This window comes from Sparus aurata, chromosome 3 (genome assembly GCF_900880675.1).
Source record: "Sparus aurata chromosome 3, fSpaAur1.1, whole genome shotgun sequence".
Lineage (NCBI taxonomy): Eukaryota > Metazoa > Chordata > Actinopteri > Spariformes > Sparidae > Sparus > Sparus aurata.
This window is the reverse complement of record NC_044189.1, coordinates 29,338,741-29,353,819: the sequence shown is the minus strand read 5'-3', so window position 1 is coordinate 29,353,819 and position 15,079 is coordinate 29,338,741. Positions and strand designations below refer to the sequence as shown.

General features: G+C 41.7%; 1 protein-coding gene across 1 annotated transcript in view; it reads left to right on the top strand.

The window, feature by feature from the left end:
* The first annotated feature begins 1,802 nt into the window (after window positions 1-1,802).
* The window catches only part of pdik1l (PDLIM1 interacting kinase 1 like), a 28,347-nt gene continuing 15,070 nt past the window's right edge, over window positions 1,803-15,079 (top strand). The window contains exons 1-2 of the mRNA XM_030412284.1: window positions 1,803-1,957; window positions 8,903-9,198. Of these exons, the coding sequence (XP_030268144.1) occupies window positions 8,914-9,198 (285 nt within the window). The 5' untranslated portion in view covers window positions 1,803-1,957; window positions 8,903-8,913. The remainder of the gene's footprint in view (window positions 1,958-8,902; window positions 9,199-15,079) is intronic.

The following is a 15,079-nucleotide window of genomic DNA, read 5'->3' as shown; positions in this document are numbered from 1 at the left end:
AAATTAGTTGTTTGTTATGTTTTCCGTAGTATTTATTACTTTGTTTTTTCACATTTCTGTCTTTTTTGGTGTGTTGTTTGCTACCTCACAGTACTTATTCTGATATTTCTATGCTATCTTTATGCCTGTTGTTGCTGCCAATATAACAAGAGATCCTGTACTTAAGACTAAACGGGTGCTTTTGAGTGAAGGCTTGGCCTTGTTTCAAGAAGATTCAGACACACACAAAAAAATGTTAAATATGCAGATAAGATGTTTACTTGCACTCTTCAAACAAACACCCATATCTTTACAAACCAGAGCAGACACACCCACCATTTCTTTCTTTCTGGGAACTCATTTCCAACACCCAGGTCCACCCTCACATCACTATGCAGTCAAGGAATGTTTGGTTCAAACATGTTCATGTTGACTGGGTATAAATGTACTCATCGCTCAGGGTTGTCCTGAACACCTACTATAGCCTTACTTAACTCAGTAATTCAATGTGTCTTTGAATGTGGCTTATCTCCCCACTGTGCTTGATCTTCAGCCTGCAACTGAAATAATTTGTGCTGCAATACAATGGGAAATAAAGAAGTAACTTGAAGATTTGTGTTTCTTGTATTTACATGTAATGCTGATGTTTTGGGGGGGGGGGGGGGGGGGGGGGGGGGGGGGTACTGTTGAGGTCCAAAGCAGTGTGTGGGTGGCTGGCTTGTGCCAAGCAGGACCCAAGGTTTCCCAGCATTTTGGGAGAATCCATCAAACTGTTTTGAGGGACTTCAAGCTCTGTTGCACATACTTAAAATAGGTTAGCCATAGTCTTGCTACCGTTGCTTTGAATGATTGAAACATCAGTTGGAGTCAATGTACATCTTTTACTCTTACACAAAGCTGCAAGATAATGTAATGCAAATACTTCTGAAACTATAGCGAAAGAGAGACTGGATAGAGTGGTGACAGAAACAATACCATAAACATACATTTATAGAAATTCTATTGACTTGGCCTTCTGCATAATGTCAACAAACTTCGCATTAATTTAAAAAAATGTCTAATTCCAAGCTTTAGGGAGAAGTTGCAAGGCCGATACATGAAATTGCATAGGTGACATCAAAAGTGACAGTCAGGGTTTCAGGGGGTACAGGAGGGTGCCCGTCTGACTGAAAAATTATGGGGACTACGTCAAGTTATCCAGATTTGGCGTTGCGAAAGACCGGAAGTGCAGTGGTTTTCCTTATGTATAATGTAGTTTATGAATTTCTCATCTTCGTGTGAAAATAAAAAGGTTTCAGTGAAATTATAACGTGATGGGCTAACATGTAAATCAACATTTAGCCACGCATGTGATAATATTTATCGTTAATGGAGTATGTGATTCTGTAAAAGAACAGGCCTGGCATCAACGTTTGATATACTTATAGATCCTGCGATATGATCAGATTCAGTTCAGTGTACTGGGACTTTTACATTACCTGACACAATCATATTTTCCACATTCACGATCATTTATTTGCCCGCATGCTATCATTTTATCATCATATAATTTTTCTTTGTAAAAAAAAACATTTCCTGAAGTAGTCCTTTATTATTGGAAAGTTGATTATGGCCACTGTGCCATGATTACTTCATTACTGAAGTAAAACATAATTAGCTTAAATGCATTTGAAAGGACCGTCAGTTTTTGATATCGAAGAAATTGAAATATGTTATAATTAATACAGCCATGTTCATATTACCAGGTACTGACTGTTTCATTGTTCTTTGCAAGCGGAGTTTTATTTTGAAATGTACAGCAGGAAGTCATGTAATTTGGACACCTCTGCGCAGCACTGCACAGCAGCTGCACGCTCTCACGTCCAGTGTTTGACAAAACCTCCTTGGTTTGACTGTGCGAGCAGAACGTGTGCGGCGGTAATGGCTGCCAGGGAGAGTGAAGAAGACAACAAATGAACCCCTGAGAAACGATTCAAAGGTGAGACTGAAAACATGACAACCGGCAGCATATCAGCTGCAGCCTTTTTTACATTTAGAACATTGTCTTGTCCGCTGTGGCTACTTGTCTACTTGGCTCGCAGGTGTGTAGCCTAACGTATGTGTTGAGAGGAATCTTACATTTCTGGATGGCACACGCACATACAACACACACAAGACAATAAACTGTCAATACCTTGTGCTCGTCATGCACGCCTCCCCATGCCCCAGCATTCTTACGATTTAAGAGCAGCAGACTTGTTTGAGGTTGGAATTGTATAACCTAGATGCAGACATCCATTTCGATTGTGCTGGCGAGAGCTGGACTCTTTGTTAGCTGGTGTTAACGTGATTAAGCTAACGTTAGCTAACCAACAACATCGTTAGCTGACGGTGGCCAGGCCACATAGCTGTTAGCTTGTTAGCCAATCAGGCAAGTGGTTGTCTAATTAGCCCGTTAGCATGCTTGCTATCATTCTTTCTGTCAAGGAGACTTTCACTTAAGACTCATCGCGGATGTATCTTTAACAATGTCAAATATGTAGAGTCAAATGAAGTTTTATCATATGTTCACAAAATTGCCAAGTACAGGCAGGTGTTGAGATTGAATACTGTCACTGACTTGTCCAGTTGTCTCGAGTATGGTAACGTAAGGGTTACATAAGTAATTTGAGTTTTGTTGCAGTGCTTACTGGGAGATGGAAAAGGGTTTGGTATACAGCTCAATGGATTTTTGGCAAATTTTAATAGTTTCTTCTTGAAAACAAGAGTTAACTACTACGAGCAATGTGACTAAAGAGGTCCTCTGAGTAAACTCGTCGATAGTTGAGCTTATATTTAATGTAACCAGCAGATGTAAATTATACATCCCATATCCATGTTTTATGTCAGTGAACTGGCCAGACCGACACATGGATATCTAGATTTTTGTTAGGAATTCACAATGTTAATTTTATTCTGATGACTGATAATTACCCCCCTCTTGCAACTGATAACCCAAAGAACAAATGGGTAATTTTTCTACACATTTTTCCAGTTCCAAATGTGTGGTTTTATGTGCACCTGAGGGTATAAAAGCCTACTTTTTCTGTCCTTGAAGGCCTTGAGAATTTAATATAATTGACAGGTCTGGTTTGATAGATTATGTCAAAGCATTTATTCTAATTCTAAAATCAAATTTTCAAAAGGCAGACCTTTTCTTTGTGAGTGATGTCAGTTAAATGGAAAGAACTTTGGAATATGAAATCATTCATCTTGACTCACTACATCATGTCATCAAACTGATCAGACTCGGTGGACTAATGTCAGAAGTCCATGTGTCTGTGGTAAAACCTATGTTGATTATTTTGCCTTTTTATAGTGTGACAAGGATAACTGATGCTGCTTTGTATTCCTTCAGTTCTCTTTTGTGGTGATGACAACTTTTTCAGTGACTTATAAGTTTTGTTGTGTTAAAATAATAAAACAATTGAGAATTATAACCTGCTCACTAAATGATGAATTGATTAGTCATTATAATTACTGACATGTAGTTAGTTGATTTAGAAAAGATTCATTAGTTGTAGCCCATAAATCCTTTTAAAGATGTCTAACCATAATCTTTTCACATTTACTCTTTACAAAACTGACCTGATTATGAAAATGATCAGTGGGTGCAGCTCAGTTGCTTTTTTCTGGTCTGGCAGGTATATCTGGATTTTGTTACATAATAAGGATGACTAAAACTGATGGTATCATTTGACGTCATCTGGTGAAATGTGCCTTTGCCACACTTACTATTTTTTAAAGTGCCATGATCTGCATATGCAGGGGATTGCAGTCACAACACCCCGACAAGGTAATATAAAAACCATGTAACAGATACCAGTTGGTGAAACTTGGTCAAACGTCATTTGAAAACATTGGCATAGTTTTGTGACTCTAATCAGCTGGTTAGCGCTGGTGTCACACACAAAATCGGAAAAACACCAGTTGTCTTCTAAAAGTCTCCAGCGATGTCACGCTATCACACACTTCTGTAAGCCTTTGTCACCATTTCCGGTTCCAAGTTCATCCAGTTCTGCTGGACCCGAACTCTGCGCCGCCTCTGCAGTCTCGCAGTCAAGCAACATTCAAACCATCTTTGACTCAACTCAGACGTTGAAAGCGGAGGTGCTTTGGATTTTGAACAGCGTTGCTAAACATTTTGGCACCAGATTTGGATCTAAAAAGTTGTACCTCTCTCTCCTCCAGTTTGATGCGAGGGGAGGTCTGTGACAGCCCCAACTGTCCTTTCCCCTCCTGCAGTTACTCATCTTCCACTGTTGAATAAACTGAGTGGAACTTCACTCTCTCTCGCGCACGCACACACACACACCAGGGTTATTATAGTTGAGTAAATTAAATTCCCAGATAAAAACTAAACTAAAACTACTTAATCACTTGTTAAACAAATTAAAACTAAGGTGAAATAAAAAACAAACTCAAAAACTAATTAAATTTTAAATTCTGTAATAACCCTGACACACACTCACTCACACTATTCTTCATTGAGTTGCTCTGTGAATGGCAACAAATTTCATTATTTTTTTAAGTAATTCTGGGACCGCATTTTTCCTTACTTTTTTGTACGTCGTGTAGGTCTTAAATTTAGTTCAAAATGGTCTTAAAAAGGACTTAAATTTGACTTGTTCAAATCCGCAGAAACTCTGTCTAATATACAGTTCAATTCAGGGAAAAAGAACATTCATTATCTATCAGAAACCCCCCAGCATACCAATTGAGTGGCCATTGTCGGGGAGCAGCTCAACCTGTTGGGTCCAGTGACACCCATGTGAAAACTTCAGAGATTATCAGGGTTTATTAGGGAGTTTGATATCAAGCTAGAAAAAGTTGTCTTAAATATCAAGAGTAAATTTGTGGCTGAGAAAATAAGGTAATTGATTTTGTGGTTGGGGAAAGAAGTCGGGACACATGATCAAAAAGGTAGCAAAAGGAAAGTAATCTTACCTCTCAAAGGTTGATTTCCAGTATATAGGTACTAGGGATTCTAGACCAGGGTGAAATACCAAATGCAGTCAATAATTTTAAACCAGACCTTGTTTGCCTTTTCTGTCCACACACCTGTTGTTGTCCATTCTCATCTTTTTAATGTGTTTTTTTTTTGTTTGAAAGTAACACAAACATATTATACAGTAGGGGTGACACGATTCTCCAAATCCTCGATTCGTTTACATTTTTCGATTCTAAGGTCACGGTTCGATTCTCGATTATTACATTTACTTTTTTTAAAGCACAGGTTGCTATGCCATTTTTAGTAGGGGTGGGAGAAATAATCAATTCTTAGATGCATCGTGACGCGGGCGTGGACGATTCTGAATTGATTTACAAAAGTCAAAAATCGATTTTCTAAATGTTATTTGACAACGTAATGTTGACTGAACGCAAGAGGCGGAACTCGTAATTGCGGAAGTGCAGTGCCGGGACAGTCGATGGTGCACACATAACAAAAACATGAGATGGCTCAGCGCAATATTCAACCAGCAGTCTCTGCTTAAACAGCAAGCGTGTGGAAGCATGGCTGTAGTTGCTTCCAACCAGAGGACCATCGAGCAAGCAATATCAAATTTCCCACCCAACTGGGAAAGAGCAAAGCTAATTACAAACTCTACCGCAACTTTGACTGCCAAGGACTTGCGTCTGTATTCAGTCGCGCTTTGTTGCTCACCGCATTTTAACACATTTCAATGTGTTGAAATGCGAGCGGCATAAAGTAGCATAGCATTGGGATATTCCCCGTAACAGGAGGATTTTGTGATGAGAGAAGTCTTATTCTTATCTTTGACTGAGAGCAGCTTTTTCTTTAATGACACAGAGAAGAAAAATTAATCTGTTTATTTATTTTTATTGTTAATGACCAAAAGTAGCCATGTTTTAGTATGAGAGTTGATACATAGGTCCGTAATGTGTTGAAATGCAAGCTGCATTGATTATTGCATTGAAAGCTTTTTTATTTTTTATATAGGCTACAGTATACTGTTTTTCTCTCAGGGATAAGCTCATTGGCTGTAACAGGAGGATTCTGTGTTCAAGTCAAATCTATTTGTGACAAAGAAAAGCCTTTTCTTTAATAAAATATTAAAATGATTAAATATTAATTAAATATTAAGTTAATTAATCTGTTGATTTTCTTTAATGATCACCACAAAAGTAGGAAGTGATTAGCAAACTCAGATTGTATTGTTGTTGTTGATAATAATAATAATAATAATAATATTATTATTATTATTATTATTATTATTATTATTATTATTATAAATCATGCATGGAAATGCACACAAAACAATTGTTGCATCAAGATGCATCGAGAATCGGTTTAGAATCGAATCGTTGATCTCTGAATCAGACTCAAATCGAATCGTTAGATGCCAAGAGATTCCCACCCCTAATTTTTAGACTAGACTTTTATGCAATATGAAATCTGACCTTTGTTCGCGATGTCCCACACTACATTGTCAAATTTAAAACGTTTATTAACAACACAATGTAACAATAACGTATATCTTCAGTCAATTGGAAACTTCAACAAAATAACCTGCCATCTAGTTTCTGCAGAGCTTGCAAACTGTGTTTGCGAACACTGTCAACATAACTCACTGGAAATCCAAAATACTTCCACACCGGCGACTTCAGTGAAAGAGGAGGGGGTTCAAGTTCTGTCGATGGGTCTCCTGCATCTGCAGTTGCCATTGTTGTACAAGTGGCGTAGCCCCTTTCAAGAATGGGGTGGTGCGTAAAGTGTGTGTGCGTGAGGTGCGTAAGGTGCTCAAACGATTTATTGTGCAGCCCTAATGCGGACAGTGAATGAATGGGAGAGGAAGGAGAAGCGAAAGGAGTAGCAGGAGTAGCGACAGCAATAAAGTGTACAATATAGTCTGCAGTTTGGCTGTGAATAAAGGCGACAGCTAGATACAGCAAAGCTCCCTGGTATTATTTCCTGACCAGCTTAACACGTGAAAGGAGTTCACCCCGAAGGTAAACACAAACTTCGGCCCTGGAGGAAATCATCTCCCCTGTGCTTCCCGACCACGGTCCAGGAGGCGAACAGGAATGGTGTAACACCATGCTATCGTTTGACTGGCTGTAGCTAATAGCTACTGGCTTAGCTAGTAGCTAAGTTGGAGAAGGTTGACTCGCAGCACTGCAACACGTGTGTTTTTTTTATGCTTCGCAAGCCGACCGGATGTGACATGGGGGCATGGCAGCATCGACAATTCCATTTTTAAATTTGAAGTTCGAGATTGTGACTTGATTTCGGTTGATTTCGATTTGAAATCGTGACACCCTTATTATACAGTGAGTGAGACAGGCAAATGACAAAATGAGAGGGGTGCTATGATTCTCCCATAGACGGTAACCGAGGGGCAGGCACGAGATCTGACTGTCAATGGATCAGATTCAAAACACAGACATGGCAGCAACACCTAACCTATCCTTTTAAGACTTGTTTGTTTTAAACTAGTGTGTATCAATCCTGGTCCCAGGGCTTCCCTGCCCTGCATGTTTTAGATGTTTCCCTGCCTCAACACACCTGAATGGGTTGTTATCCAGCTTCAGCAGAGCTTGATAACGAGCTGATCATTTGAATCAGATGTGGTCTAAAACAAGCTGTTAAGGGAGACCACAGGACCAGAATTGGAAAAACACTGTTTTAAACGGCTAACATTTCAAGTCTTTCTGATGTGTAATGAACTGACGTATGGCGGTGTCTATGGTGAGACATCTTGATGGACAATTGCAGGGATTCAGATCAAGTCCGTCTTCCCTTGCTAGGTATTGTCGAACATACATTCCTGTGCCAGGCTCAAAAGGGTCTTCTGCTCCACACCAGAAGTCTGTACTTCTGTAACTATGTTCAGCCTTAAGGGGCGTTCAGACCGAACGCGATAGACGCGAATGGAGCGGCTTCGCGATTCAGGCGATGGCGGCGCAAATGGAGCGTCTGGCGCGGCGCGAATGAAGCGTCTGGAGCATCTTGCGCGGCGCGAATGAAGCGTCTGAAGCGTCGCGAATAAAGTTGAAAATATCCAACTTTTCAAGCGGCATCACGCCGCGACATCCAATCAGCGACGAGTTCAAGCCGACGACGTCACTTCCATCACGTACGGTTGTTTACGGTTGCTCAGAGCAACGATGGAGGAGAAGCTAGTTGTAGCTGTGTGTGGGCACCCGGTGCTGTACGACACCGCAACTCACCTCAGACAGATGGACAGGCGCTCCGCAGCTGAGATGGAGTGCCTGTAGTTGGTGTCCAGGCGGGAGATCCTGGCACCGACCCGAGCTAACAGGTCCTCGAACTGGGCTCCGGTCAGCCTGAGGTACCGATGGAACCGGTCGTCATCCAGACGGAGCTCCTGGAGGAGACAGTGAAATTCCCCCAGCTCCGTGTGTCTCCGGAGGACTTCATGAATCCAGACACGACGGCGGGTGGTTTTCCGGCGTTTCTGGGACAGCAGGTACAGTGCAGCAACGGTGGTGATATCAGCCATAATAGACGTGGAAAGACAGCGGGTTGAAAAACACCGGTTCAAAAATGAGCGGGCAAGCGCGAATGACGCGAATAGTCCAAAATGATCACGCGGCGCGAATGGAGCGTCTGGCGCGGTGCGAATTAAGCGTCTGAAGCGATTGTATTCGTGTCTGTCGCGTTTGGTCTGAACGCCCTATTAGAAGCTTGAAACAATGTTGGCTGGCTAACTGTATTGAGGAAGCTAGGCTAAGAAAATGCATATAACAATGGCAAGACAGACAGGAACATTCTAACAGCGGAATGCTGCAACCGATGTAACCAGGCGTCTTGGGTTAGCAGGTTTAATAAGAAACTAATAAATGGGACATGGAGATCTAACAGTGGTTATTGAAGCAACGAACTTCTTTTCTTAACCAACCCTGCGTTCTTTGCCCACAGTGAGGACTAGGATGGTAAGCAGTCAGCCGAAGTACGAGCTGATCCAGGAGGTGGGGCGCGGCAGTTACGGCGTTGTCTATGAGGCAGTAGTGAAGCGCACTGGAGCCCGGGTGGCAGTGAAGAAGATCCGCTGCCACTCTCCAGAGAATGTGGAGCTGGCCCTGCGGGAGTTCTGGGCCCTCAGCAGCATCCAAAGCCAGCACCCAAACGTCATCCATCTGGAGGAGTGTATCCTGCAGCGTGACCAGCTGGCCCAGAGGATGAACCACGGCTCCAGCTCCCCACTCTACCTGGAGGTGAGGTTACAGAATTCACTGGAGCAGGGTTAGGGCTGTACATTGTAATTTAACAGTAATTCTGCATTGATGGTACCTTCATATCAAAAAGTAAAGACTGTAGACACAAGCTTTAAAATCCTGTTGTTAACACCACAGATCTAAGAGGATCTTGATTACTTCATTTATTAGATCAGACAACTTGCTAAATGTTAACTTTTTGTAAAGTTTTATTGCTGTAAGTGCATACCCAACGCTTCCTGCAGCTTCTTCAGCATAAAAGCCTACCAGGAAAGACCATTAATTAAGACTAACTGTGAATGGTTTTGCAAGAAATATCACTGGGGGTAGCTTGGCTTAGGTTATACATGCCTGAAGTGAGGGTTGAAGCTATTCCAAAGGTGCTTTTCAACATCATTTTTCGCTTTTTTTTTATAGAAGTTAGTTGTTGTTTAACGTGTGGGCTGAAGCCTCATGAAGATATCTTCATGTATACTATGGTGGCTGCACCTCTAATCCTAGGGCCCTATGATTTCCGCGATCACGGAATGGCGGAATAGGCCGATTAAAACGGAATCTATTGTTAAATGCGGAATATCGTGGAATTTGACAAAATTTCACTGAAATGCTGTTTTCGTGTGGAAGAGGAACGTATGTCTGAGGAAAACTGCACCCGCCCACGAAAACTGAGAGACTCGACATTAACCCCTCAGTACAGAGCCGAGCAGCTCCCGAACGACTTGTATGTGTCAGGTGAACTGTTGTTTTGCAAAGAAGCAGACCTGAGAAATCATAATTAAAGTTGTAATGCGAGAGAGTTAGCAACCTGCCCGCTTCATATTATCGGTATATCGCCAGAGTGACTAACTGCTGCTAACAGTAGCTGCTGTTAGCTAGCTAGCCCCGTTAGCCACAGCCCTGTTAGCTGACTCTGCCTGGGCTGGGAGCTCAGAGGACAGGGGGAGGGTTGGTGTTTCCACTGCTAGCTGGTTAGTATGTTATTGACATAATGTCACAAGTATAATTTCTCATTTTGTAGGTCATCTTTGCTGATTTTTTGAATATTTACAACTTAAATTTTCAGAACAATTTTGGTATGAAAACATTTACTGGATCTGCCTGAGAGCTGACCATGTTTTTATTCAATGAAACCCAAATTAAACTCATAAAAACACAAAATATACTACTGTATGAAGACATGATGAAATCAGATGTTTTTGATGCACTTTAGTGTACTCTACGGTACAGTATTGAGGAAATGTGTTTGTCACCTCAATAAATTTAAGGTAATTTCTATTTAATTTGTGTACATCTTGTCATTTACATTAAAGAAACACTGTTTTAGTGGTAAAATAAGAGTAAAAGGTAAAAAAAACTGGATTCCCAAAAATTTAAACGGAAAAAACGGAATTTGGGAAAAAATAAAACGGAAATTGGGAAAAAATAAAACAGATTTCATAGGGCCCTATAATCCCCATTGCTTTCTTTCTTTAGGGAGCAAACAGTATATTTGGGTAGATGCTTGTTAGAAATGAAATGTAACTCACTCAGTTCTAAAGGCCAGAAATTGATTGACCAATTCAAAAGTTGGAATGCATATTGTTGTTCACATCACAGCATTTTCAAACAAATGACCAGCAGAGTTAGTCCTACATGCCAGCTGATGTCTAGAATTTGATTAAAGTATATCTCCATCAATATTATGGCCCTTGGCGCTTAGAATTTTCTGCTGAAACTTCAATAATGGACAACTGTGACTGAATTAAACACGGCAGGTTAGTGGCAGCTGCTGCCACTATCCAAGCTTCCTCTTGCTACAGAGTTACGAAGTCGGTCCTGCAAGCACTCATTTCAGCAGGAGAAATCCTGCAGCATGTGCTCCCTCTGCCCTGGTGCATGGCTGCAGCCCTCTGCTGTAACCTGTAATGATCACAGACAAGCTCCAAGTACTCCAGTCTATAGCTTTTCAAAACACTGTCAGTTCCCACATTGCAAGGGGGGTCTACTATAGGTGTTCTACATGTGGTTACTGACAGTTTTGAGTGTGAAATACTTGCACACTCAAGATCACCCTCAGTTTACCCATCTGTCAAAATGATCGACAGACTTCAAATTCTTCAGTCATTATTGAAGAAATTCAACCATTAACAGAAAATCTGTTACAGCATCCTCTGGTATGAGGAGCATATTTACTTTGTGATTGATTTTGGTCTGGCACGAATCCAGTTCATAATGTAACCCTTTGGACAAGTGAAGATCGAGTGGTGCCTCAAGGCAGTAGCATGAAAAATTGGAGAAATGGCAGTTGGATTTTATTTGGACACACATTTGTTATTTTCCTATCCCTGGACTAGGGCTGCACCACATTGGGGGGGAAAAAGTGACTCATGGCGTTATAAATGGGGACTAATTGTATAAGCAAACCAGTGTTTCCTCTACATTCATTTAGGAGTGGCGGCCCGCCACTCCTAAATCCTCCAAATTTCAATTTATTTTTTTTTGTCGCAAATACACCACCGCCGCATCATATGTCCACCTTCACAGCAGAGTCCTGCACTGGGTTGGGTGTCGCGAGTGCTGAGGTAAACTAGATAACTATCTTGCTCAGTATCTACTCTCTTACCCCAAGAACTTACTGGTGCCATTGGCGTTAATTACTCGCGAGAGCGCAGCCTTGAAAGTGACATCACGTCAAGCACCCAGGCACCAGGTCGGAGAGTCAGAGGAGTGTCATCTTGAAAATAGGGCAACGACTCACTGGAGAAAAGGTAGACTTATTAGCTTAAGAAACTTATAATACATTTTATAAGTTCAATAGACATTCGCAGAATATTGATGGCCAGCTAAGGTTACGTAACATATCGGTAGCTTAATTAATTGGGCCCGGTGCCAACTCAACTCAGTGTCGCTAACATGGGTAAACTAGTTGATAGCATTAAGCGAATATATACACGCCACGATGTAACTGCTGACTGCATTTTCAGATGAGCTTGTTCAAATATTTCTCAAAAAAGAGAAAGACACCTGATGAAGATGACGCTAGACAGGTATCATTAGCCTTTTACTGACTCACATGATGATGGTTAGGAAAAAAAATTGTTTACACTTGTAATTAGATGTGATGTGAGTGTAAATTATCTAACGTGGAACAAAGTGAAGGAGAGCAGAGTACAGCAGGGGGAGAGCCGAGTGATGGTGCAGGAGAGAGAGATGAGAGTAGAGGAGAAAAACCTAAAGGGAAGCACAGGCTATCAGACTGGGACCCAAAATTAAATTATATTTAAATTAAATAAAAATACATTTATTTTGTTGTTGTATTTTTTGTTATTTTTAATTTTTACATTCTGCCTTTAATAAGCCATTTTCCATGCCAGCCATTCAATAAAAAGGGGGATTATGCTGGGCATAAAAATAAAATCTGCAAGTCAAGTGTCATTTGTTTACGCTGCCACGGCTCCCCGGAGAGCCTGCCCCCGCTGCTGAAAAAAATCCTAGAGGAAACACTGCAAACACTAGCCGTTTTTATACTGGACAGGAAGCAGTCTTTTTTGCGGCTAGGTCCGCGGATTTAGACAGAAGACGTACCTCGGAGGGCACACTTTTTTCCACCTCCATTGCTATGTAAATCCGAGCCGTCAATGTGCTGACAATTTTGAGAGATGGGTGGAGGTGTTGATAACGTGTAGAGCTGTCCAAAACAATTATTTTTCAAACGATTGATCTAGCGATTATTTTTTCGATTAGTCGACTAATCTAACCATTAATTTAACGTTACATGACCAAACAAAAGTAACCTAGTAACTGTCATTGGTAACTTGTATCAGGAAAAAAATACTGCAGTTGTAGGCGGAGAAGCATCTGTCCTCCCGCCTGTCCTACCGACTCTTCGTCACATTTCTGCACGAAAAACAGCGTCTGTCACCGGCAAAAACCTTTAACTCACTCAAGTGGTTGTGTTGATAGAAATCACCACGATGGTCAGCCCTCCCGACCGAGACCTCAGTGAACTTTCCCCCAGAAAACAGCCTCCGTCCCCGCAAGTGACAGAGTCGAGCAGCGACCTGTTTACTGATGGCGACTATGTAATAATGTAATTTAGCGTGAAAAACGTAACCTTTCACCTTCCAGGATGTTTAGGGGGCCGGGTTCTCAATCACTACACATTATAAACGGTCCGCGAGTTTAGATTGATGGGGGGACACCTGGGAAACACCCTCACGTCATCATCGTGACGGTACACGTCATGATGATGACGTTGGGGTGTTTACCGGCCCCCTAAACATCCTGGAAGGTGAAGGAGTTACGTTTTTCGCGCTCCTCTTCAGGAGCGGCAGCGCAGCTTTCTGTGTGCTTTCTGTGTGCTTTCTGTGTGAATTACATGGCGGTTCGTCTTTATTCCAGCGGTGCTTCGCACTGTGTGAATGACCAACGGCGGAGAATTGATGAACCGCCGCTGCGGCGTTAATGCAGCATCTCTGTGTGAGAAGGGCTATTCTCAGCCTCCGCGGGTCCTACCACTTCCTGTTTGGGACGCCGTGTCGACACAAATTATTCATGTCGACGGATTTATGTCGTCGATTATGTCGACACGTCGTTCCAGCCCTAATAATGTGCATTGTTGTGTGACCCACAGCCGGGAAGTTTTAAAACGAGGAAACAGCTGATCACAGCAGTCAGTCCATCACTTCATCCGCAGACGTCAAGATGAGCAACTGGACAGCCGCTGAGATCAGGGAGAGGCTAGCGTCTCCTCAGTCTCTGTAGCTGTCTTCGTTGTCTACAATGGTCACTACTTTCAAATTAAAAGCCCCCGGCTAAGAACCCAGTTCTAAACTCCAATGGGGTGCTATGTAAAGCTCTTTATTTGGAGACAAATTTGACCTGCTTCACTGTTCGAAACTTTGTGCTTCACGTCACGTCATATGTTTAAGCCTACCTCAGTGGCGTCCAAGTGGCTGCTTTTTGGAAAAGCAGGAATACTAAACCTCTTGTTTAGATAGACAAGGCAGCACATTACAGTCTGTACCTTGCTGCAGATGCGCCACCTTTTCGATCTTAAAGGGGCTACTTGCTGGTTGTCTTATTTAATCTGATGTAATTAGACATGGTTTATAAATTGACCATTGGTCACACTACCAGACTTCAAGGGTCAGTGTCCTGCCTGTTTTCTTTCTAGTCTGATAGATATAAAGTAACATTTGCATAGATACAAAGTGGTTGTGGCTCAGGAAGGAACGGTACACTGTCAGTAACTAGGTAATTACAGTGAACAGAAATATATGGTTTGGATACCAGATAAGTGTGTAACCTCATCCAGAATGTAACCAAAACAAAACAGTGCTCCTGCCGCTGTCCAGGCTGCCAATATATGCTGTAGGCAAACACTGAATAGATCAGACGGTAATAAAGTGAAAATATCACTGTGTTGTTGTCTGACCAGACACAACACCTGTGGCTTTTGGATATCAGACTTGTACAACATAACAACGACATAACATTTGTATAAACTACTGTACATTTTACCATATGAGGCAGCTGGATTCCCAAGATCACGCTATCATGTGATCTAAAAGATTTGCTTGTGCCCAAACACTCAGTAGTATAACCAATCAGCATTCGATGAGGAACCATGTGCAGCTCTGTGATGGACAGATCGTTAGTCCAGTCACCTACTAGGCATTTTTTTTATGCCTGCCCTTTTCCAAACAGTTGCTAAATGTGAAAGTTAAGTTAGTTTGTTAATATCTTTAAACTGAGTATTTGCTGGCAAGATGTAGGGCCAATCATTCCTCATCATTCCTGACCAGAAGTCACAGAGAAGATGACTTCAGATGGAGACAACAGCCAGGACAGGAGTCCAGCTATAATTGACATTTTAGCAGGCATTTGACTGACAGTTGTT